This window comes from Mchenga conophoros, linkage group LG12 (assembly GCF_057382185.1).
Source record: "Mchenga conophoros isolate Kocher_MC1m ecotype Shallow Benthic linkage group LG12, M_conophoros_male_GT1.1, whole genome shotgun sequence".
NCBI classification, from domain to species: domain Eukaryota; kingdom Metazoa; phylum Chordata; class Actinopteri; order Cichliformes; family Cichlidae; genus Mchenga; species Mchenga conophoros.
In genome coordinates, this window is record NC_140537.1 from 36695948 (window position 1) to 36722015 (window position 26068).

Consider the following 26068-nt stretch of genomic DNA (forward strand, 5'->3'; position numbering starts at 1 on the left):
CATAACACTGAGCATCCAGCAGAGGGGGGGTGGAGCCTATCCCAGCTGTCGTAGGGCGAGAGGCGGGGCACACCCTGGACAGGTCCCCAGTCTGTTGCAGGGCTAACACACACAGATAACCATTCCCACTCACATTTACACCTGTGGGCAACTTAGAGTTTAACATGTGGGGACAGTAAGAAAGATGGTTTTAAAAAGCTCCCTGTAGCATTATTATATCACAGCTTCAGGGTCATCATTTATACTTCCGCCTTAAATCTCATCGGTTACATCATAAATCAAACCCTATGCTGTGACCTGGCATGTATGCAACTCCCTAGAAATGTAGGTACAGGCGACGACTGATTGGCTTGTCAGTCACGCCATTTCCTCCTTCGCATGTGCAGCTATTTATTCTGACGCTTTTTTTTTTTTTTTTAAACGAACGGAAGAGAACGGATCAACTCAAAGAGAGAAAATGAAGCATGCTCACCGTGCCCACCATTATGTAGCAGAATATAGAGATTAAATGCAGAAGCAAGACCTCAAAGGGTTGATGAATGAAGCAGCAGGTGTCTTAATAACAGAGCTGTGATACTGAGAAGTCACTTAACAGCTTTTTATCCTGGCTTCAAACTTTTTTAATATAATGGTGCTTTTTCAGTCTTAAACTTCATCGACGTCCAAAGATAATCACATTATTGTGTTATTGTGTTTGTTGTACCATTTATTTGTAGATTCGAAATATATTTTCCCTTTCTGATCTGTGATGAAATCACTCCAAATCATTTGTAATACTAATAAAACACTTAAATAGTTATTTTAGTCTAATCTCGCCTATAATTACAAAAATAATATTTTGGCGCTTACTGCTGTTGCAGCAGGGGGCAAAAACGAACCTTCTGGCAGATCTAGTGCTGACGCCTGCACACAGTCATATAGTAGCTTTGTGGGGAGGCTGTAGGTCAGGAGGTAAAGCAGCATCTACTGATCGGAAGGCCGGTGCTTCGATCCCTGGCTGCTCCAGTCTGCAAGCCACATATCCCTGGGCAAGATACTAACCCCACATCACTTAAACATAGAAGAAAGTGCTTGTATGAATGGGCGAATGAGGCTGTTGTATAAAGCACTATATAAGAATCAGTCAATTTTATAATGCTATACTTTTCCTGTACGTTTCACAGCGCGTTTATTTTTAACCCCGGTCCATGTTTGAACTCTTCCTCTTTCATGTGAACGTGCTGCATAGATAAACCCCGGGTAGACTTATGCAGCTGATAACTGTGTTCACGTGACCCTTTAGCCTGATTGCTGATGTTAGATCAAGCAAAGCTACATAATGGAAAGCTACCCTGGCTATGATGCATTTGCTTGACAGCCCAGGCCCCAGGAGATGAGTGCAGCGCAGAAAGGCAGCACTTTTACAGATAACCAGATCTGCAGATACTGAAACAAGGAACTAAAAAAATGCAAACATGCTCAGTGCTCTAATCTGGGAGGTGTCGCACAACAGACTCACTTTCACTGCACTCGTGTTATGCTTCAAGACATGCACAGTGGAAACACAGTAATTACACACAGCCCGTCTTGTGCACAAAGAGGATGATGGGCTATAAAATGTAGAGCTGATAGCTATTATCACAAAAGGAGGCCTGTCAGGAAGCAGCTGGTGGTGAGCAGAGATCAGCGAGGGAGGGGACAAACAAAAACAATCTCTCCAAATTTTCATTTCGATCCAGACGTGTTTTTAACTGTATAATTTGCCAAAATCCTTTCTGAAGGAAATGACACTTTAGCTGTTAAGAGTGGTGAGTATCCATTTTAGCATCAGTGCATCTGTCAAATAAAGAATTACATTGCAACAATAAACTGGGTAGTTTACATTGTTTAAAGAAACTTTTAGAACTACATAATAATAATTCTTGATATGACAAAGTTATTACTGTCAGACGCTGCACAGACAGCTCGTCTCCCATCTGACTCCCTCACAATCAGCTGATTGTATTTGCACAATGATGTCTGCATATTTAATGACGCCATGCGACTCTTCACCTTCATTCCAAGAATATCAACACGATTACAGAGAATCGGTATCGTGATGCACATCACAGTTTCATCAGCAAAACACGAATTTGAGGTTTTCTATCTGACTGTACTTTTGGAGGTTTTCTCACACAAGTCATCAGAAAACGGAGCAAACACCCAGGCCAGCGATGCCGGTTTCTGATCCTCTATGCCATTTATATTCAACTGATGCAGTTTCAGTTATTAAAACTTTCATACGGTGCTTAACAAACCTGTCAGATCACCTGTCATAGAAACAAGAAAACAAATATCAAAGTGTTTGGCACTGTATATGCCCTGATAGTAATCACAGAAAAACACCTTTAGCTGAGATGTTGTATCTTAAACAAAAGAAGGTGCAGCAGATTTCTATAACACAGCAAACATCAGATACTTGCGTCACTTCCCAGTATGTTTATGACTTCACCAGATAACAGGACATGAGCCTTTTTCACTTTTTCATAATTAATCTTTTGCTCATACCGAAGCTGCTGGCCAGAGGCTGACTCACAGCTCACGGTAGCTTTAGCCACTTTCCTTTTGTTAGCTTTTGTAAAATGTCCATATTCAGCTGAAGGAGTCTGATTAGCTTTGTTGTTAGGAGCATTTTTGTTGCAGTCCCCTGAGGTTTACTTTAACAACTCCAACCAGCTTATAATCAGTCATAAGTGAGGGTGACTGGCCAGTCACCAAACATCTAAGGTGGGTCAGATGGCACATTAGCAACCGCAGAATCTGGAGCTAGATGCAACTTCAGGATGTTTCATGTATGTGCCATTGGTTAGTGTGAGAGGACGGACTGATGACCTCAGCCACTTAAAGACAGTACATCAGATACCCTGTAACCGGCAAACCAGCGTTAGCTCAGGGTTTGTTTGATTCCCAAAACCAAAGAACGTTCGTCCGTTTCAAATGGCTAACACAGGTTAGCCATTTGAATGAATAGTGGCATTGTAAAGCGCTTTGGGTGCCTTGAAAAGCGCTATATAAATCCAATCCATTATTATTACTAGTGTTGCTCACTGCTGACAGTGTGGGAGCAGAACAGAGGCACCGAAGCGAGGCATGAGCTAAGGAACATTAAAGTCTTATCATTTAGAGTTTCTTGGAATATCTGTCCCACACCCTTCACACTAAACTATACTGAATTTAACTTGCGTTACAATCAATTCACACATTGGCAATAGGGAAAAAATAAGTCTTAATACATGGTAAATGCTGCATATTGAAAAATCTAAATTTCATACCACAGAACAATTTTTGTGTCTTGCTTTGGATACAAATTGATGGCAGTAAAGCACAACTCACTACGTTTAAAGTGCTTAGATGGATGGTTTTAAGTGGTTTTATCCTGTCCAGTACCTCGGCTTCGTACTCAACAAAAACAAAATTTAAACTTACTCTGTGAGGTCCTGACTACAGCTCTTAAACAGATGAGCTGTTAAATTTAACCCCAGTGATCCTGAGCAGATTTCAACGCGGGAACACGACTCACTCCACCGCGCTTTGAAGCAGCGGAGGTGGGACAGTCATGAGGATCTCCCTGATCTTTATGACCTTGGAAAAGTTGGTTGTTGTGTACTTCTTAACAAATTGCTCATAGTTTTGTGTCACCAGCCCCTGCAGGTTATTTTTCAGTAGTTTAGGGTTATAAGTTGGGCTGCAGTGATGTGTACTTACCTGTGTGGGATGTTAGGACCTAAAGCTGGGCTGGAAACGTGCAGTTTCTTGAAAGATGAGCTCCTTCAGCGTCTCTTTGGGTAGGTCATCTAGCTCCATGTCAAACTTAAATGGGGCCTCGGCAACAGGCTAAAGACAGAGAGCAAAGAGGGCAGAGTGAGGTAAATGTTCATGGAGACTTTAGGTTTGGCTCCAACAGAGCAGCTAAGTCACAAACAACCACAAAAGAAATTAAGAACATTTTTAGATCAGAGAAACATGCAGGCAGCTTTTTGGACAACGCCACTACCATCACTTTGAGATCAAAGTTATGACTGAAGTGCACGTTTGAGCTTTAATTCAAGCAGCTCAATGGAAATTTGCATCAACTGTTTTGCAATTACAGACATTTGTATTTCCATTTTCTTAGCCTCAAAATTAATTGAACAAACTAACAATTTTAAACATAAAAACTGTGTTTAATATTTAATGGAAATCTTGTGTGGCCCGTTTCATTACATTCCTGCACCATGTTTGACAGAGGATGTGGTGTGCTTTGGGTTAATGAGCCGTTTCTTTCCTCCTCAATTTTCTCTTGATTTCATCTTTCCAAAGAATATTTGAAGGCTCTTTTAGACGTTTGCTGCCAGTCTAATCTGGCCTTCCTGGTCCTGAGTGTACAAGGTTGCATTTGGTGGCTCGTGATTGCAGACTTTGATATGTTTACCTACTCAAGAGTGACAAAATTCTCTGAAACTGTTTTTATTAACCATGAAAATAATTTGGCAGTCATCCACTTCAGTTGCTTGCTGTGGTATTTCAGATGCATCTGCTGACGAGTGCATTCATTCGTTTTAGCGGCGACTGGTTCTTGTAAGATGCTTTTCTACTTTATTTGAACACCTAAAAACAATTTCTAACTACAAGCACAATTCATGCCATAATATTTTTTCTTACACTTTTAAGCGTACATTCACCCTCTGACGGTCTTCACTCCCATCGTTATCTTTGAACCTCATGTTGAGGATCAGGCCTGAACTGAACATGAGCCTCTGAAAATGGAGGACTCAGTATTTATATATATATATAAAAAACTGCATATGGAATACAGCACCTGCTAAAACAGTTCAATACTTCTGCTGAACTCCTTGAATTAAAGCTGGAAATCTGCTCTTCAATCATCTTGTAAAATAACAAAAGTTGTGCTGTTTTTTTGAACCCAGGTGATCCATATAGCACAAGATGCCTGACCCACCTCATCTGTGGGGTCGTAGTATTGTTCCAGGTAGGGGTGTGCCAGCGCCTCCTCCACCTCGATCCTCTTGTGAGGGTTAAAGGTCAACATCTTGTCCAGCAGGTCCAGAGCTGTAACACAAAGATGGACTTACTGTAGGTGACTCTGAAACAACAACAATATCCTTGTCTGTCCACTAGAGGTCCTAGTCTACATCCAACATGTTATCATTTTTTTAAACCATCCTTTGACACCAAAGTCTGTCAGTCCACCTCTGATCAGCTCTTTACTGAACACGAATTTGATGCATCTCTTCATCCAACCTTCATCCAACCTTAATACTGTGTGACAATGAGGGGTTCAGCTTACTGAATTTGCAGAATGGCTCTAATAAACATCTGTGTTAGCCTGTGTCACTGCATGATATCCGTTTGGAAGATGTCATGGTGATACGGTGAATATGTGGTGACTCATTGTGAAGTGTTGTAAACAGAAAAGGATGTAAGAGCAATATCGCGTCATCCACCTGCACTGCTTTTGTGCTCTGAGTAAAGGTTTGGCCACAGTTCTTGAGTTTGACCAAATCCATCATTCAGCTTCTCTCTGTGAATTTTACAGCTTCTGAGGACGTTTTTCTTAAGTAAACTCAAATTTACACTGTGTAAATATTATCATCAGCTTCTCTCTGAATTTGGCTTCAGGCTGCCTGTTGGTGGACTCACATTGTGATTACCAAAGATTTTACTAAAGCTTTTCTCACTATGTTGAAATGGCACTCTGCCTTTATTAGCACTGTTCTTATGAATGATTTGATTTAATTTCAGCAGTGAAGGAGACAGAAAACCATCATGCACAGAAAAACCAACTGAACCTGCAAAAACATCATTAGAGTGTAGTGAGCGTGTTTGAGCCCCAAAGTCCAGATGTTGTGACTACTGTGACTGCTGTGTGTTGTGCCAGGGCACAGGTCATCAAAGAAGTAGACACAACATGAATGTAATGTGATGTGTATGAGGTGAGCCAGGTGTAGGCAATCATTTTTCTCCCCGCTCTATAAAACGAAATTCTCTCAGGAAATGTTTAACATTTACTAATCCCCTGATGACCAAATACTGCGGTTATGGTGAGATTCCACCTCTTACCTTTTGGATCAGCGTTGGGAAAGAGACGGTTCCACGGCACTTTGCAGCGCAAAGGCAGTGACAAGAGATAGTTCCTGGCTTTAATGTTGATGATGCAGTTGAGATCCTCCTGTGAGGGAGAACCCAGAATTCCTGGAGGACAAATAGAAAATCATAAAGACAATCAGATTTTGTTCTTTTATGATAAATAAATGATATGTAAAATGATAAATGATATGATATGTAACAATTTGCAGAGCCTCCGCTAAAAGTTTATACTGAAAGGAAAAATTCTCAAAAACGGACAAAAACATTCAGACCGCACAACGAACGGACAGATGGGAGAAGCAACATGTGGTCTAGCACCAAGAGACAAAAAAGTCCGACTTGATAAGGACATATTAGTGTCTACGGTATCTATGGACTGGCACCAGGAAGCTGTTGCGACTGAGTGTGAAGTCTAAAGGTATCAAAGTTTTTCTTACAGACTAAATAACGCAGCTGAGTCACACCATAATGATACACTGTACTACCAAACAAATACAGACCAAACAAATTCATTATCAGGAAAAACAAAGTTCATCATGGAGGACTCGGCTTGGTCAGACCATCTCCAAAACAAAACAGGTTCCCAGTATGAGGCAGCGAGTACCAAGCAAAAGGAATCCAAGAGGGAATAACTGGAATAACCAGTAACCGGTGCAGACGTTTACTGATTACATGGCCACTGTTGCTCAAACTGGAGAAAACCTCAATGCTTGCTATGATAGACCCACAAAGCAATGCACTACACAGCCACAGAGCCCCAGCTGAACCCCAGCCACCACCTGAGCTGAACAATGGAGCAATAGAAGTGACTCAGGTGTGTGCGGTTTGTGGGGATCATGGGATTCATCTAGATGTGTGTTTGACTTATAGACCCATAACCTAACCCTAACATCTCTGATCCGTTCTGGCAGATTCATTTTGCAGGAGGCTTTAATTTTGTGGCCTATGGGCTAAATGTCAGCCTCTGTGGACTTACACATCAACACAACTCATTTGAATTTTTTAAAAATGGAAAGTTCTACATGTTTACTGCATGCAAAGTTTATTTTTACCCAAAATATGGTTAAGCTGATCCAAGTAATGCTTCCCCGGAAAGATTGGCCTGTTGGACAGCATCTCAGCCAGGATGCAACCCACTGACCAGATGTCTATGGACTTGGTGTAGCCCTGAAATCAAGTAGAACAGACATAATCATGATTACAGTAACTAACTTAGTTATACACAGCATTAATATACCATGTGCCTATCAAGTGCTGCAAGTCATTTTAAATTATTCCAACTAGTATTTAGAAAGTTTAAGACTTGAAATAGAAATACAAAGTTTAAAGATATTATCACTAACAGGGTCGTCGTTTTCCAATCAACACGTTTCAATGGAGGGCACAAAGTATTTTTTAAGTTGGGAAAACCTAAAAACACTAAACAGACTCCACTGTTACTCTACTCGCCTTTGAGTTGAGCATGATCTCAGGAGCTCGGTACCAACGAGTGGCAACGTACTCTGTGAGGAAACCAGTGTGATCGTGGTCGGGATCAGCCACACGAGCCAAACCAAAGTCACAGATCTACAAAAAAATGAGAAAGGCACAAGAAATTGTCACATTAGAGGACACAACATAAAAATTATAGGCTGTAAAACGTTGAGAGTCTCCACAGCAGATTTGTATTGGTGAGGATTTATGACAACATTAAGTTATTTAATCATGAAATCATGATGAAAATATGTCTGGTGTTAGTTAAACCACCATACGAGGAGGTCTTTCCCGTGACAAGAAAAATATCTGAATGGGGCCTTAAGGGTAAGTGCCTGAAAACAAGCATTTAAATGAAGCCAGCATCTGCTTGAGACGCACCTTGAGATCACAGGTGGTATTGAGCAGAAGGTTGGAAGGCTTCAGGTCACGGTGTAGTACGTTGGCAGAGTGGATATACTTGAGCCCTCGCAGGATCTGGTAGAGGAAGTAGCAGATGTGGTCATTGCTCAGGTGTTGAGTCTTCAGGAGCTTGTACAGATCTGTTTCCATTAGATCCTGGACAATATATCTGCACGGTTCCAGGTTAAGGAAAGTCGGCTTTTATACTGAAAAAAAATCACTCTCACACACGTGTGTATTTATATCCTTGCAGGGACATCTCATTGACATAATGCTTTCCCTGGCCGCTTACCCTAACCATCAAAAATGGATGCCTAACCCTAACCTAATCGTGACCCTGACACTAAAACGACATTTTGGTCCCCACAAGTAGAGTAAACTTACAATTTTTGGCCCCCACAAAGATGCTCGCTCACTCACTCACTCACTCACTCACTCACACACACACACACACACACACACACACACACACACACACACACACAGCCAAAACACTTGAGGATTCAAAACAGAGTTTCACAATCTAACGTGTGGCGTCAGAGTGACTACGTACATCATTTACAGACAGTGAATAGTCATGACTCACTTACGAGGCCATTATTAGTCAGTATGGTAAATTTTGATAAATGTATTCATCATGCTGAAAGCTCACTGACATTTAAGTTCAGTAAAACTATTCACTGTTTTACGTTTCTTTGTTTTTTTTGTTAAAGGAAGACTTGATAAGAGCAAAGGCGGATGCACAGCTGCAAAAATACAAAACTATCTGATCAGTTGTTGGGTCTTTTAGGACTTTTAGTCAAGTTTCAAAGTCCCTAAGCATGAGGATGCTGATTGGTGCTCTTGAGGCCAATATGTACTGAAACTGGTCCAGGTGGACTCCACCTCCCTGACGACTCTTGGTGAAAGAAAGCCAGTGCAATTTAGTATTTGTTCTTGGGCACATGCTTGTGTTGCCAGGCTGAGCAGCTGCAGGCTTCAGTCACAGACGCAGTGTAAAACTATACACAGTGCCTGCAGGCTTGATAGTCTGCTACCATTTGGCTACAGCGAAAAGCATCTCTGCCAACTGTATGGCGACAGGTGGCTATTATGTAATGGAAGACAAATAAAAACCTCTTGACCACAAACGTTTGGTGGTAATACCAATCTGACCAGCAGCTAAAGAAAACCATCAAACACAAGAATGAGACGCTTTACACTCAAACATGCTTCAGTGAGGATACACATCCTTCATCTGCTCGATGGTCGGTGCACGGATAATGTCGTTGATTCCGATAATGTTCTCGTGCTTGAAGCGCAGAAGGATTTTGATCTCTCTCAGGGTTCGCTGGCAGTAGGTCTGGTGCTCAAAGGGGCTGATCTTCTTGATGGCCACGCGTATCTTGTTCTCCCGGTCGTAGGCAGAGCTGTATTTAAAAAAAACAAAAACCCCAAAATAAGACAAAAATGCAAACCTTTTAAATCCATAAAACTCAAATGCCAGATATGTGCAATAACTGCATTAATTTATAATTACGATTCAGAACCACTTATTAGGACAGAAAGGCCGCAGGTGACCAAGACTTTCTCGCTGTGGTGATGGTGCTAACACAGCTAAGAACATGGCCTTTGTGGTGAAAGTGAGTCACACTCTCTCCTCTGTGAATGCCCAGCTGTGCCCAAAACTGAGCACAGCCATTATCCAAATGTTGAAAACCATGTTTTCAAGTTGGGATGGTAAATATGAGAATCAATCAAAGAAATACAGACCAAGGGTCACTGAGCTGATGGAGCACACCTCACTAAGATGAACTGCTCAGGACTCTCCCTCTCTTCCACACCTGGAATCAAGGTTTTTTCCCCCTTTAATTGCCTTAAGTCAATGTTTGGTGGAGACTGTGCAGACTGTAGTCAATGTAATCAATATTAAAGCTATAACCAATATCGCACAAAATAACACTTGATATAATCAATTTCTTCCATATCCAGCTCTAAGCTTCTGTGCTTACTGGGCCAAGCAAGTTCAACAAGTGCAGCCTGAAGAACCACACATGTCACATACCAGCACGATACTGTAGCTTATATTAACTTCTAATAACTATCTTTAGAAGACAACAATAAAACCTATTCCACAAAAAGACCACATGTTCATTCACCAAAAAGTCACGTATAATCCCAAATAAGGATTTATGAAAAAGGTACCATACAATTTTTAAAAACAACTGACCAAAAAACCTTTAACCGTTACATTAACTATTATTTACAAATGAAAATGGCAGATAAAAAATAAAGAAACATTGCTGTGTGAATCAAACCCGCTCAAACCTCTGTGACAAATGCCACTTCCTTCCTGTGGTTTGCAAGCGAAAAGTTTTTCATGTTAAGTCAAATCGGCAGGAAATGCTAGGTTTGAATTAAAAGTATTGTAAAACAGTAAGCACACACTAAAATGGAAAGATAAGTGTAGCACATTAGCTTTTACACGAGAACTACTACAGCAATATAGAAACTAGTGGTGCAGCGGATCACGGTTGATCCATAATCCAAACCGATCCCACTCCACGGTTCGGCACACACGTGATCCGAAGATTCGAAAAAGAAGGAAAAAAAGTATGAGTGTGGTCAGTCTGTCAAGCGATAGCTATGGTCAGCGCTAGTGGTCCAAGTGGAGGAGCAGAGGAGTTTGAGGTATTTAAGCAGCCCTTTGCTGCCCAGTTCGACCGCTTAAAGCTATTACAGAAGCTACTGGGGTGTTTAGCTGCAGACATGAGGCTGTACTCTCCTGTGCAAAACAAGGGGTTTAAACAATGATGAACGTGCTTGAGCCACGCTATGATATCCCGTTGCGCGTCCACTTTAGTGACAAGATCGTTCCAGGCATGTATGAGCAGGAAAAGATTAAAGTTATGGCTGAACTGTCCCAGGCATCTTCTGTTGCCCAACTAAAAATGGGTGGAGCTGCAGGTCAACGGAAAGCTACGTGACCGTGACCGCTCATTATATCACAGCGGAGTGGTAGATACAAAGCCCTGTACTGCACCTTAATTTGTTTTTATACAGTTCCATGGAATGAGTCTTGAGTTGAAGGTTTTAATAGGCAAAAATTACTTAAATAAGTTAATAAGTAAATGTTAAAATTCTCTCTTTTTTCCTTTTTTTGCTGATCTGAAAATTGATCCGATCTGTGACTTAAAACCGTGATCCGATCCATGAGATTTGTGATCCGTTGCACCACTAATAGAAACCCAACCGGTTTAAGTGCTTTCAACCAAACCATATCTGGAATGTGATAAAGACAAAACATTTTCAGGAAATTAGGAAGCCGTCTTGCATGCCGGGTATGGAGGATCTAAAGTTAAAGCTAGATTTAGAGAAGGAGCAGGGAGTTAACATGCAAAGCTTAGCTAGCTACTTTCATATCACACATTCTTCACAGCAGAGGTCAACCTTAGCAGAGAGATCCCTCACTAAGGTAAAGGCTCATTACACAAACATGTATGATTAAAATATAGATAATAATAAAATAATTCAAATCAATTTTATTTACACAGCGCCAAATCACAACAAGAGTCGCCTCAAGGTGCTTTACATTGTAAGGTAGACCCTACAATAACACATACAGAGAAAAACCCAACAATCATATGACCCCCTATGAGCAGCACTTTAGTGACAGTGGGAAGGAAAAACTCCCTTTTAACAGGAAGAAACCTCCAGCAGATCCAGGCTCAGGGAAAAATAATAAATACGCTTATCAGTTACTATATTGGAAAAAACATTTGCAAGCCTTTTCAAAACTCTTACTCCAAAATTAGTCTACGACACTTCATTGTCATACTTCGCATGTGGCTAAGCAGAAAACCCAATCCTAATCATTGCCTACAGACACTGACAGACGCCCTGACCAAAGGTGCTGGAATATTTTTATGTACCATGCAACTCCAGCGGCCATAAACAAAGACAGGACCACAGCACATGAACACCGTGTGTGTGAGATTAGATGTTGAAAGGGAAAAATAAACACTAGCACACCCTTTGGCATGAAGAGGGTTTGTGTATCAGCACTTTTCTCTGCAGGGTTTTTACTTCCAAGAATGACACCACTTATTTGTACTAACTAGTAAAAACATGTTGGCTGGATTTTTGTTTAGTCTGCCCACTTTGTCTTATTTTCTCTTGTGCAACTGTGCAGAGACCATAATTTCCAAAGCAGAAAGCAGATGTGATGTTTTGAATGTGGGACACATTAAGCCTTTTAGAAAACAAAATCTAAACTTCACTGCCATCACATTTCCATTCATCATAAAATGATCCAACAAATTTAGTGCTTTCATTGACTTTATTTTACATCCTAGAATCAGCTTTTTAACACAATATATAAATGTTGGACATCAAGAGTACTTTCCTCTTCAGTTTCTGCTCACAGCTGTAACTTATTTTGGAAACATTTTTAATTTAGAAAAAGTATCTTTAGTGATTATGCGGAAAAATGTGGGTGATTATGCTCGCACCCAACAGGCTCAGTGTTCATCCACTCAAATATCCAGCCCTGCCTGTGCTGAAACACCTCCTCCACACTACCCCAGGTACAGACATGTCCACTGCTGAATATCTGGCTTTTTTCACTCTTAATGGCTGTGTCAGACCCACGCTGTGGTCTCAACCTAAATCTCACAGCCTTACCAAAAAACCCAAAACAAAAGCAAACACACTTTACTAAAATAAATAAGAAGATATGCAGGAGTCGACTTCAATTAATCTTTTCCAATTATTAGTCTGCATGAATGACTGCAATTTTGACTATAAAAGCACTTTGTTTTTTTGTATGTTCTAGTTTTTTGTTTTTTTTAAAAAACTGAATAATAATGACAGAAGTTGAGCCCGCCTACATACGTCATGGAGAACGATTAATTTACAGCCTGGTGTTGGGTGTGCGAAATGATCAAACATCTTCAGATGACACATCCAAACCAAGTCCAGCTGACCTAGTACTGCCAGGAAATGCAAATCACTGCTGCCAGCTCATCTCACCCCATTTGGTACAACCAGAAAAGCAAAACTGCACAACGCAGCTGCACCTCGGGATGACAAACTGAGAGAATTTGCAGCTTTTATCATCTTCCTCAGCTTCATCGTTTACATCTACACAAGCATTGTTTTATTTCGGCACATTACACACAACAGAAATGACTGAAAAACACCCACGTAGTCAGACAAAATAAGAAAATGAGTTGCTATAGTGATGGGGGTGTAAGGACTGCAATGTAAACACAAGTGTGCCAGCCTTCTGTGAGGGAAATATGAGTGACCTTCCTTTCCACTTGTGTGAGAGGAGTGTGTGTGTGTGTGTGTGTGTGTGTGTGTGGGAGGTAAGTAAATAGTTCTCCATGTAACTGTTCTACACCAGCAGATGCCCTCATGTACAGAGAAGCAGGCAACGACAGTAGTTATTCATCAAAGCTGCAATCCGATCCAGGGCAGAGGCAGTTTGGCACAGACATCATATCCTCGTACTGTTTTTAAACAGTCAATGGTACAACAGCCTCCTCCTAGTTTGTGGAAATGGCAGACATGAGAAGCTAAATATTTTCATGAAACTGATAATATGTCAAAGGTCAAAGATAATATGTCCCTAACTTTGGAACCATTTAGAACAGCAGGTCTGCAGCAGTACTGGATGGTATAACAAAATGTATATTTTGGAAGACTTTGATGCTTTCACTTTATTTCACAGCATAAATCCATCTATGCATCTGCTGCTTATCCAGTATGGGTCACAAGGGCAGCAGTCTAAGCAGTGCAGACTTCCCACCCCAGCCACCTCCTCCAGCTGTTCCAGAGAGACAACCAAGGCCTTCCCAAGCCAGCCGGAAACGTATTCTCTCCAGCAGCTCTTGAGTCTGCCCTGGGTCTCCTCCACACCGGATATGCCCAATACACCTCACCTAGGGTATCTCCAGGATGCACTCTAGTCAACTGTCAACTCAATCTCAACTGGCTCCTTTCGATGCGCAGCTCCTCACCCTCTCTTTCCTCTTCCGGTGAGGAGCCACCGGAAGAGGAAAGCTCATTCCCAGCAACTTCATTCTTTCAGTCACTACCCAGAACTTGTTGAGGTGTTTGGAGGAACGTAGACGTAGACTCATCAGTAAATCAATACTCTGCTCTCGCTTTACCACAACAGACCGGTACAGCACCACTCTCCCCTCGTTCGTGAACAGGACTCTGAGATACCTGAACTCCTCCACTTGAGGCAGCAACTCCTCCCTGACCTGAAATGGGCATTTCACTTATTTCCAGCTGAGAACCACGGCTTCAGACTATGAGGTGTTAATTCTCATTCCTGTCATTTCACACTGGCCCAGTAAGTGCTGGAGGTCACTTTCTGATGAAGCCAGTATTTAATGGCAATATTTCTGGATGACAAACCTTTAGTGCAAAAAAGCTGTGAAACAAATCTCCATTTGGACTTTTCTTGAGTAAAACCTCCTGTTAGCTTTGAGTAACACACAGACACAACAGTCTGAAGTACCACCTCTAATCTACTGATTTGTATTTTTGGACAGGATTTTCATCTGTCTGGACTCTTATGCTCTGATTCACATGTGCATGCATGTGAAATGAATATTTTCTGCTTTTAAAAGACGAAAAGTCCACATTTGGAGGTGGGAGGGGTTAAGGGTGACAATCAGACTACACATATTTTCACACATCAATTAGGTTTATGGGGTGAGGCATCATAAATCACTGGATCAGGTCTAGAAAAGGATCACGGTTTAGCCAACTCTAAACAACATTGGTTGCAACTTCTTTTAAAAAGCTCAGTGTCTTAGTTGGCATGGTGAAACGTTTCTGCATTTTCTGATGCAGAAATATACCTTCTAGTGAAATACATCAGGCACAATGTTGTGCTCATGATCATGTGACCATTTCCTGTTTTGCAAAAGACCAGGATGGTATAAAGATGAATGCAGATATCAATCGTTGGTTATGAAGCCCTGAGATGAGCAACCTTGCTGTTCCTGAACTGATGTGCACAATTTTCTTTTGTTTTATTATTCTCAGGCTGCAGCTGCAAAAAAGAGAATTTGGTGCTTTTGTGGTTCATATTACTGTAAAGTATTTATTAAATGATCGCACTGACATAAGATAAAACTTCTTCTAAGGCAAAAAAGGCCTAATACTTTTTGGTTTCAGCTTTTGAAATGCTGTTCCATGCTATAGGAATTTATGACAAACAAAAAGTATTGGTTCATACTGTATTTCACCATATTTACTGAGCCAAGCCCTGCAGTTCCTTGTCCCTTTATCTGGCATGCAGAAGGAACTTTGAGGAAGTACAAAGTACAGAGTTCACCAAGTAGTTTTAATGCAGTTATCTCTGCCTGCTAAGGCAGTTTTGAGCTGCACGGCTTTATCACTGGAGGGTGGACTCGGGCTGCTCTCAGGCACCTGTGACCTTTGAACTGAAAGCTATTACTCTGCAGATCAAACCTGGTTTAAAGCCCTCATTTTTTTTAGCTATCCTGTTTTGATGAGCAATAGTTTAACTTAGTTTATTTTACTATTGTAATTTTTTTGACCATTTCACTGACCTACATCCATCCATCAAAAAGCATTAAACGTCATATGTGACTAGAGCAGGGCGATATGGCCAAAAATATTTATCACGATATATATTTGAAAATTTGCGATAACGATATAACTGACTATATAATTGATGCGAGACAAAATGCAACTCCACAACTTTACTAGTGCAACCCCCCCCCCATCCATTTATTTTTACTTAAACAAGCAGCTGTTTTTTTATGTGCATTGAAGCTATATAAAAATTTAACAGTGCAAATGCAAATTCCTTACTGAAAGTTTAACCAAAAGGCATTTCCAGTAGAAATGGGCTGGCATATCCAGAGCATAACCATGTATAATATCCACTGAAGTTAAAAAGAGGTGCTTTGCAACATTAAACTGCAGTGTGCCAAATAAAAAAGTCAAATACGTATTTTTTGGACAATAAAGGTGCATGGGATTATAAGGCACATTAAGCGAAACAAAGCAGTCAGATAAATCAAACTTTATTAAACTCATTCTTCTTGCTTCCTCCACTTCTGTACCATTGATTCATTAATGCTGTATTCTATCACAGCTGCTCTATTCCCATGTTGTTGCAGTATATTAATCACTAACCTCGTATTGTGGATGGATTATCTCAGTTGTTCTTCTGACTGAAGTTTGGTCCGTTTATAGCATCCTGCCATGCGACTGTATTTGTCTCTAACCATCAGGAACATTCACGTTAACTTTTATAAGTGGAAAAGTGTTAGTGTTCGTCCTCCAGCTTCACTGTTTATGTTATGCTAACATAGCTGTGTCGCTAGCGATCACGTAGCACATCATTATATACCAGCTAGCCCAACTTCAGTAACTTTACAAACATCACTGCTGTTTAGTTTTCTAACTTCATTTATGTTGGAAGTGATAGCAGAGCTGTACGTTTGAATTTTTTCAGAAATCTCTCAGTCAGAACATGCTATATCATGCTGAGGTAACTAGCAAAACTAGCGAGCTAACTTCCGCTAACTTCCTGCTAACTTCTACCTCCGTTAAAAGTAATAAATTCTGTTTTCATGGATGCCTGGATGCTAAACTTCATAGTTACACCTGGTAAAGCAGCAATGCTGATCGTTTTATTAAAGATGAAAGAATTTAGACAGATTTTTACTCTCAGTGATGCTGCAGTGTTCGTTTGACTTTGGGACCTGTAGATGACGGAGTTTAGGACCCAGATTACTCCCAGATTTACGAGCACCTTAGTCCGACAAATACTGCAATTGACTATGTGCACGTTAGCATATGCTACTTCCGGTGCGGAAACTCCTGTGGGGAGCTTTGTTTCCGGTGTCCTATTCGCGCCTGGTTTACGGTCCAAAACAAGTTAAGCAAATGAATCAAGTGGCGATTTACATTTCTATAGATGTCTTGGGCATTTACCCAATATATCTGTAAATGATGTTCATTGACTTGTCGATATTTTTCCCCCGCGCCTCAGAGCAAAAGAGAAAAGGGATTCAAATGTTATATTTCTCAGCTGTCCCTCGTTTATCGCGGGTGTTATGTTCTAAAAATAACCAGCGAGAGGTGAAATCAAGTAGCCAAATTTATTTTTGACGATGCAAAATGTTTGGGGGACATCGTGGACATACTGTACTGCACTTCAGAGTCACACTGTTAACAATCAATAAAGCGATTCTGTACTGTACAGGAGAGGCGTCACGGAGGAGATCGTCTGCAGCGATCAGGACGCAGGACACAATGTGACGTAAAAAAAGGATGCAAACTTGCACTAAAAAATCTGAAACAGCGAGGTGAAAGGTGAACCGCGTTATAGCGAGGGACCGCTGTAATTTTGAAGGCAAGTCACAACATACCCTTCGTAAATACTAATGTATAGAAACCATTACCAGCAATCATTCATTTTTTGTGTGGCTTTTTTCACGGTTTGTTAATATGCTGTGTAGGTGTGTACTTGACTAGCTGATATCGACATAACGGGGGAAACATCTGGTTTGACTATTCTTCACCTGTAGTTTGAATGCTGAACATTTGCCTGTTTAATTCATAAGACCAGTCATTATACAGAGATGTGCTTCTGAATGTGGACGATGTGTCTTCTGCTGCAGTAATGCAGTTCTGCTTGTGTTGAGTGATGTAAACAACTGATCGATCTAAACGCTTGATCATTAGATTTTTTATGACACAACAGCGGTGAGTGTTCCCACGTTCTGCTCTTTGTAACTTAACGCAATCTTTCCGTTTTCGAGTTTTGGACATGATTTTGGAGTATATCTTCGCAGTAGCGATTGACCGCAAAGTAAAGCTACCGGAAATATACAACCCCACATCCGGTCTCAAACCAGGAAGTTAGCATTGTCTCGTGCACATAGTCAATAACGAGGCCCGCTTGCATGTTCTACCAAAAAAAAAAAAAAAAAAAAAAAAAAGTGCTTTGTTGTGTATCTGACGGACAAACACCAAACCAGTTCCACATCACTGAAGTGGCACCATTTTTACAAACCAATTCTCATTCATCCGTTTCACTCAATGATCCGCTTTCTCCCTTCTCATTCTCCGTTGCCGCCATGCTTTTCAGCCATGTGCGTATGAAAACAAAGGCACTGCACATGCGCGTTTTACCCATATTCTATTGCGATATTTCATTTTCTTATCATTGCCTAACATTGTACCGGTATTACCATGAACGGTATAATATGGCCCAGCCCTACATGTAACTGCATTTATTAAGAATCAGCTGTAAAGTCAACCAATCAGTGTTTTTAAACAGAGCATAAAAGTGGTATTAAATCCTTAAATTCTCCTTTACTTTGAGTTATACGGGCCTACAATTAGGAAAAAAGGTGAATCAAATAGGACCAATTTTCGATCCACATTGTGTACTTTCCTGAATTTGGGGAAAAAAGGCCTAGGTATGATTATGCAATAATATTTTTACAAGCTAAATTTAACACAGCTTGTGCAATCATTATTTTAATGAAGTTGCTCTGTAGTGAAATCTTGTTTTTCCTATTTCCTCTGTGCACTTAGTGTTTTCTGAGCATGCTCACTGCTCAGGAAGAAGCTTTGTGGGGGTAGGGGGGGTGGGGTGCCTCCATTTCCATGGAGACAAGAATACAAGGCTTTTCTCAGTTATGCAATAGGACTGTAACCATGACAATATTCATGGTTAGAGTGGAAGGAAAAAAAAAAAAAAGGGGGGGGGGGGGGCAAAGTTCACTGTGCTTAAAGGGCGACCCATGGTGAGAATGTGGACTGACATCACAGTCACAGGTTTAAAAAGGCAGCGTGAGTACCATAGCTGTGGGGTTGGGCTTCACACCACACTCAGTGCTGCTGTGAGGGGGTTTGCTGCATTAAGAGGTGGTACAGTAGGACTCGAGCGTCTCTGCCATTTACAATTTACTGCTGTGGCCTGCAGTTACTGATTCAGACCGACAGCAAGTCATAACTGCTTATCAGTCACATCGCAGATTACTCATGGAATTTTTCCTGAATAGACAAATGTTAGTCAGAACCAAGAGAAAAATAACTTTACAAAAAGAAAAAAAGAAAAGTGATTGGACCATAGCAGTTGAATAAGCCACACATAAATTTAAACACGTCATTGGTTTCCCCTGTTTAAACTGCTTAAATGAGTTCCTAACAATAATATCAAAATTAACCTACAGTGAAATAAATTGACATGTGCATCTGCAACAACTATGAAAACTGTTCTCCTTAACACGACTGCACTGCTACCAGAAACCACTGGTATATTGTCCGGCCTACAGAACACGTAATCTGCAATCTTATTTTTGTTAATTTCATCCTGTAACATTGATTTATTTCTGCACAGAGATCAGTTAAGTTTAATCTTTTTGAGCTGCTCTCTGAGAAGCTTCAGCAGATAACCGGGCGACACTGACCATTGGCTGCAAAAGCTTAATTCAAGTTCATTGAGATTTATACCCTCCAGCATTTATCATTGGGAACGATCATAGATTTAACTGCATTTGCATGCTTACTAAAAAAAAGAAAGAAAGAAAAAAAGTTAAAAAAACAAAACAAAAAAGTCTTTCCTGTTTCTGTGTACACTAACCACAATAACCCATTTATAAAAACATGCCAGCATGGTGTTTGTGTCTGCAGGTGCTTTTCAATCAAGCTTACATGGGTGTATGAAATATTCAGCTCTGCACAATAAGCCATTTGTTTCCCTGACGTCAGCAAAATGCCCACATTGAAACATACCTATAGTTTGTTTTCAGAGGTAAAGCGCTATAGTGCGTGGAGCTCAACAATATCATTTCACTCACTGTTCGCATTTATAAGTAATAATTAGCAGGTAACCTTATTGCAGCAATTCAGACTATTTAGCACAAACATGATAAAGAAACTTTGAAGAGCATGAGCAGAGAAAAGTTTCTTCCTCAAAGCCATTTCCTCACACAGTATGCATCGCAGTTTTCTAATATATTTGTACAGCCTCAGTGTGGCCTGCAGGGTTTCGTCACAGGCTTTGCATTAGTGACTGGTGGAGTCTATTCTTACATAGGGGAGAAGCCACTCCTATAATAAAAGCCACCTCTGCTACTATCATAAAAAAAAATAATGAATCCATTTACGTGGAATAAATCATTAACTTTCCAGTGTCATTTCAGACTGAAAATGAGACATATATAACTCCAAGAGACTGTATGGAGTCATTCATAACCCCAGCTCTATACTTAGGTGTGCCGTTATGATAGCCTTAATATTTTAACCATTATAGGCTTAAACGTTACTGTAACATTTAAATTTGCTGCTTGTTGTCCCCATCCTTTTGAGTATAAAATGTTTACGAGTCCAGCAGACCAAAACCCAACAGCTGAAGCTGAAACCAACACAAATTTTTGCATTTAAATAAATAAATAAAATAACGCCAGTTATTATTAGTTAGCTGCCAGCTATTAGGAAGGCACAATACTGGTGTCAGTAAGCCAACCTATGGACTGAGGCATTTCATTCAGTTCTATGTTATTTCAGTTTTATTTTCTAATTTTTCTTACTATAACACTAGTCGATTATTTTCTTTTACCAGTACAATAACTGGTAAATTAGATGCCAGGAACATCTGTTTTTACTGATACTGTAAGTCATTTCATTGCTTTCATTTCTTCACATATGAAGTGGATTATACAACCAAATGTATTTAAAAAATACATTTAAAACAAACAAATAAAAAAAAGTATACTTTATACGTACACACACGTACTCTTGACTTCTTTCTAGGTTTTTATATTTCACTCTCTGATCACAGCTGCTAACATGACATCTAAATAAATTTATATAGTTTATTTAACCTAAAAGCATAAAGCAGACTAATATCAGGCAAATGAAGCAAAACCTGAATGCACAGAATCTCGCCATCAGTCTTAATGTGCATCTCCACCTGTTACCATCAGTTACAGCTGTCATTCTTTTGAGTCATCGAGTCACAACCCGATTTTTCTAAAGCATGTCGAACAAATTTAAAAAACAAAAAAAAACTTTCTGGCATTTAGAATGACCGAAAGTGACTCTCTGTTTTATTCAGTATGACCTGCTATGGGTGACTGAGCTTATAAACCCATTAGGAAGGTGTTTACAGAGGTCCCCAAAATTTATTCTGTTCATCAGGACGTAGTGTTTTCAGTTTCATCACTCATCCAAGTGACTTCTTCAGTCTTAGCTGATTGCTGGTTTCCAACCTTATAAACAGTACATTTGCATAATGACTGAAACAAGCCCACTGAAGGAACAATGGTGCTAGTTAGTACTGACCACAACATTATCATCTTTCCGGCATACAAAGGTAGATGCACAGTTTTGCTAAACCAGAAAGACTATCATAAGAAAATTTTGTCGCTCAGTGACGAAAATACTTACGAGCCTCTGAAACGAGACCCAGGAAGTGGCTACAGGAAGAGGGTGATACCAAACCAAACAACCTCTGCCGAAGTGGATGTCACAGCACAGAAGAGCCACCTCGTCAGGCCAGGACTCTGCAGACTATTTACACCTACAGGCCAGTGGACACTCTTTCAAGGATGAGGATGTAACATCCTGGACAGGGAGGAACGCTGGTTTGAGGGCGGAGTCAAGGAGGCCATTTACGTGAAAAGGGAAAGACCGTCTCTGAATCGAGGAGGGGGCCTAAGGGTCCATCTGTCACCATCTTACAATGCTGTGATTGCAGCCGTTCCCCAACTCTCTGTGAATGGTGATCTTTGATAAAGTAGCTTTGATCAGTGGGTGTTGATCAATGGTCATGAAAACTTCCATAATTAAGATTAAGGAACTGACCTCCCAGCCCACCCAGCCCATTGTTCCTTCAGTGGGCTGGTTTCAGTCATTATGCAAATGTACTGTTTATAAGATTGGGGAAACCTGCAGTCAGCTGAGACTGAAGAAGTCACCTGGATGAGTCACAAAACATTTCTCCCGCTGAAAACGCTACTTCCAGATGAACAGAATCAACTTTTGGGGATTTACTCACCTGGATGATTGAGCATGCATCAAGTAATTTACAGAGGTCAAGTCAGAGAAAAGCACAACAGCAAAACAAAAAACTGTACACATGTGACTCACTGAAACTTTTCCCTGCAGCCCATTTTTAGGCATCTGCTAAGAACCACTGATATAAATGCTTAATATAGGAACTCTCCTACAGATAGCACTCATGTTTTAATTTCTGACCATAGGCCTGCTGCTTCTCTCCTATTTAGCCACAGCATACCTTCCAGTTCCAAGGCTTTGACCAAACACTTGAACCTCAGATTCAGATGCTGGTTTTTTTTTTTTTTTTTGCATCAATTCAAAGTCTTTCATTTAAATGAAGCACTCTCTCGCATCTCTGAATGAGGGAAACCAATTAATACAAGAGCTCAAGGGAGACATTTTTCATAGACAACAAATTGTGCAAATGAAAGCATCGGCAGTCTCTAGAATTCAGAACTCAACCTGACCAACACAAGGATTTTGTCAGTGGCTTCATAGTTATTTAAAGCGCATTTAGATTTCATAATGATGAACTGTAATTAGAAAGTTGGAATCCTTTAGACTTCTTTCAGAGAATCTGGACTTTACTGTGACTTATTGGTTAGAAAACTCAGTCTTTTGGTTTAAAAACTGATAAATGAACCAAAGTAAGATGTCACACTGAAAATTGTAAAAAGGTATTTTTCCACTGTGGGAGTGAAGACTATAATGAAGTCCTAAAAACAGCAAATACTCTGACCGTAGCTTTTAAAATGTTGCAATTTTGTGCTTTTAAATTAAATATTTCTGGGGCTTAGCAGAGTCATTTTCATGGATTTCTAGTTCTTTATGTCACTTCATATACGGAACGATTAACAAAAAATATATCTTAGTTTGTCACAAGTGTTTATTTTAGGGCAATTACATTTTGTTTGTTTATTGAAGCACACTTGTGATTTGTAATTCATGCAGATAATTTAGACTATTCAGCCGAAAGGGTGCTAACCTAAGGTAATTCAAAGACAGGCGTGTTTTAAAATCTCTGAATGAAAACATGCAACTTTTCTTGAGAAAAAAAAAAAGAATCTTCCACTGTTCATTGTGATAAACATCCTTCCTTCAGCAAAACTTTGCTTGTCAAGCCCAAAAAAAAAAAAAGAAAAAAAAAAAAAAGTATTCATTATAACACTGGTGTGTGTGTGTGTGTGTGTGTATTTTAAGGCAAGTTGAACTTTCGTAAGCATACCTTGACATAAAAATGAGGGCAGGTGATAGAATCAAAGCTAATTCTGCATATTTCACTGTGCATGAACTCGATATCTGCCTTTTTCTCATTAGGTTACAAGTCCTAATGTAAGCTCAGCACTGTGGTTTCTGAGAAATGCGGATGCAACAGTAAAAGCAGCAACAACATGCACCTCTAAGTCCTGATGATCAACACAGATATTAACATCAACGCAGCAGAGCAGCGCCTGAATGTTTTACAGCCCTTCTGAACCAGAAGTCGTCATGCTCGTCTTGGCAGGCGCAGCCACCCAAATTACCCAAATTACATCTCCTTCTGAATTGCACAACAGGATTTCAGAGTGTCAAGGCTCTCATTCTCTCCCCCCCTCTCTCATTGGCTGTGGAGTGGTGGTACTGATGTCAGAAGCAGAGGAGTTGCCATGGAGATGGGCACCACAGTGGCATTTCGAGAGGACGAAGCAGAGCATCGGCGGTGGCTAAGAATCAGGCAGGTCAAGGACTCGAGACGGAGTCAGAATCACCAGAGGACAAGAATGACAAATAAATTTAGGATGAAATGTTTACAAGCAACAAGTGTTTCCCATGCTGGATGTCAGTGATACCAAAGAGTTTGCTGTGATAACACAACTTTGTATTTCTACACAATACCAAAGCTCAAATGATAGCCAGGTTCACATTATGAGATGCCAGATATCAGAGGTGCTTATTAGTCCAGCGGGTTCTTATATAGGGCTTTTCTACTCTAACTGGGCACTCAAAACACTTTATACAACTTACCTCATTCACACATGAGCTCTTTTTTTTTTTTTTTTTTTTTTTTTATAAATCCTGTCTGGCAGCTTTTACAATCAGAATTATGATTTGAATACACTTGTTGTGCTAACCACATTTTTCATGTTTTTTCCATGCATGTATGTGTTTTCTATCTAACATTTGCACACACCGGATGGATCGCAGAGCAACCTTGGGTTACTATCTTGCCCGATGATATTTGGCATGCAGACTGGAGCAGCCAAGCATCGGACCACCTGTTTGGTGAGTGCGAAAAATTTAGTTCCATGTATTTGTCAGTTTAATAAACCAAATATTATCCCAAAGCATTCTGATGCTTTTTGTGTGACAAACTAAAGAACTATTTTCTTCACAATTAACTTTACGTTTTTATTTAGTTGTAATTAACTATAATCCGAATCTGGAGTCATGTTCATGTCTTTCTTTTCTATTATACATGTCTGCGCAAGTGCGCTTTAATGTGGTTAATTTATTTAATTTCTTCCCTTTATTTGTTTATATAGCCATCAACACAAAAAAAGCTCTTTTCGAATAGCACTGGAGCAGTTTCAGTGTGCTGCTTTGTTTTTACCACAAACCGTATAAAAGATAAACGCCGACACCGTGACGTCACCCACTGGTTAGTCAAGTCCAGTTCTGAAGCCTTGAGTTGAGCATTTTCAGCATATTCTGAATAATCTGACACTTAGAGTGATCAAAATTTACAAAATGGACTTTAATATTTTATTCAATATGACCTGAAATGAGTGAATGAACCCATGTATTTAACCAGAATCCATTTATAGACATGGTGTCTGGCTGCTGTTTTTCTGCAGCCTTCTGTAGGACTACAAGTCTTTTTGCAGCCACAGGAGTAATCCTCTGGTGGCCATGAAACAGAGTCTCTTTCCTAAAACAGGCTTCACTAAGCGATCCCCACTGCATACTAGCTAATATAAAAGCATACGACTTATCCCCTCCTGCCGTTTTCCTTGTTCCAGTGTGATATGAACAAAAAAAAGTGGAATCTGACCAACTATCACCCATCTTTTCAGATGTAAAACTTTTTATAAACACGAGCCACTTCAGCAGCATTCCCCCATGATCTAACTGCTCATGTGGGCGGGTTGAAAAAGGCAGAGTTTGCCATGGCAGCTTCTGAATATTATCACAGAGGGTGATACAGTATCTTGTGATTGTGTAAGCATACAGTGTTAAGAGGCTCAGTGTACCACCAATCTGTGGTTGTACATCTGCTCATGTCAGGGCTTTCCAGCCTCAACAGGCACCAACAAGAGGTTGTTGAAAGCAAAAATAGGCCTGCTCTGAAAATGACACAGACATACCTCACAGTCGACTGGTAAGCAAATGTCTTCATGCAGCCTACCAGCTTAGGTTACAAAGAATCTGCATCATGTTTCAGGGTTTTTGTAGAAAAATAAACAAAATGTGCATTTAATGAGAATTCACAGAAAACGAATATCCTGCTGTACAGTGGGCGACCAGAAAGAGAAGTGGGATTCTTGGTCCAAAAATACGCTCTTTAAGCAGAAGCTTACATCAGCGATATCTGATCTTATAGAACCTCCGTAAACACTTTTCTGATTACTTTATGGGCTCAGTCACTCATTTTGGGTAACAGTGAATAAAACATGAAGCACGATCATTATTAAAGCCAAAAAGGAGAAATAACGTGTATACCGATTTGGTATATAACTGTCAATAACAAACTAGTCAGATCAACCTGTAGCTTGTCATGTCTGGTTTCAAAACAGCAAGATGGTGACAGTTAAATGCTCAATGTGAATTTGGTTTAAATAATCCAAAGGAGTTAAACCCAGTAGAGCTGTAGAAACATAGTTCTTCATAATCTTTAAAAAAAAAAAAAAGAAATCACACAAGCAATCAGTGTATCACTGTGCATCTGTGGCTTTTACTCATGTTTAATCTCTATAGAAAATGCAACAACAGAACAGTGCATCCTGCTTTACTGACTCATAAAGGCCAGCTGACTGCAGCCCAACACCACCATACAGCA

General features: G+C 40.2%; 1 protein-coding gene across 1 annotated transcript in view; it reads right to left on the reverse strand.

Moving 5' to 3' along the window:
- mapk1 (mitogen-activated protein kinase 1) overlaps positions 1–26068 on the reverse strand; it is a 38002-nt gene that overhangs the window by 4552 nt on the left and 7382 nt on the right. The window contains exons 2-8 of the mRNA XM_085295574.1: positions 9207–9389; positions 7960–8149; positions 7555–7671; positions 7158–7272; positions 6079–6210; positions 4958–5067; positions 3724–3852 (exon numbers count right to left, since the gene is read on the reverse strand). Coding sequence (XP_085151700.1) covers positions 3736–3852; positions 4958–5067; positions 6079–6210; positions 7158–7272; positions 7555–7671; positions 7960–8149; positions 9207–9389 — 964 coding nt within the window. The 3' untranslated portion in view covers positions 3724–3735. The remainder of the gene's footprint in view (positions 1–3723; positions 3853–4957; positions 5068–6078; positions 6211–7157; positions 7273–7554; positions 7672–7959; positions 8150–9206; positions 9390–26068) is intronic.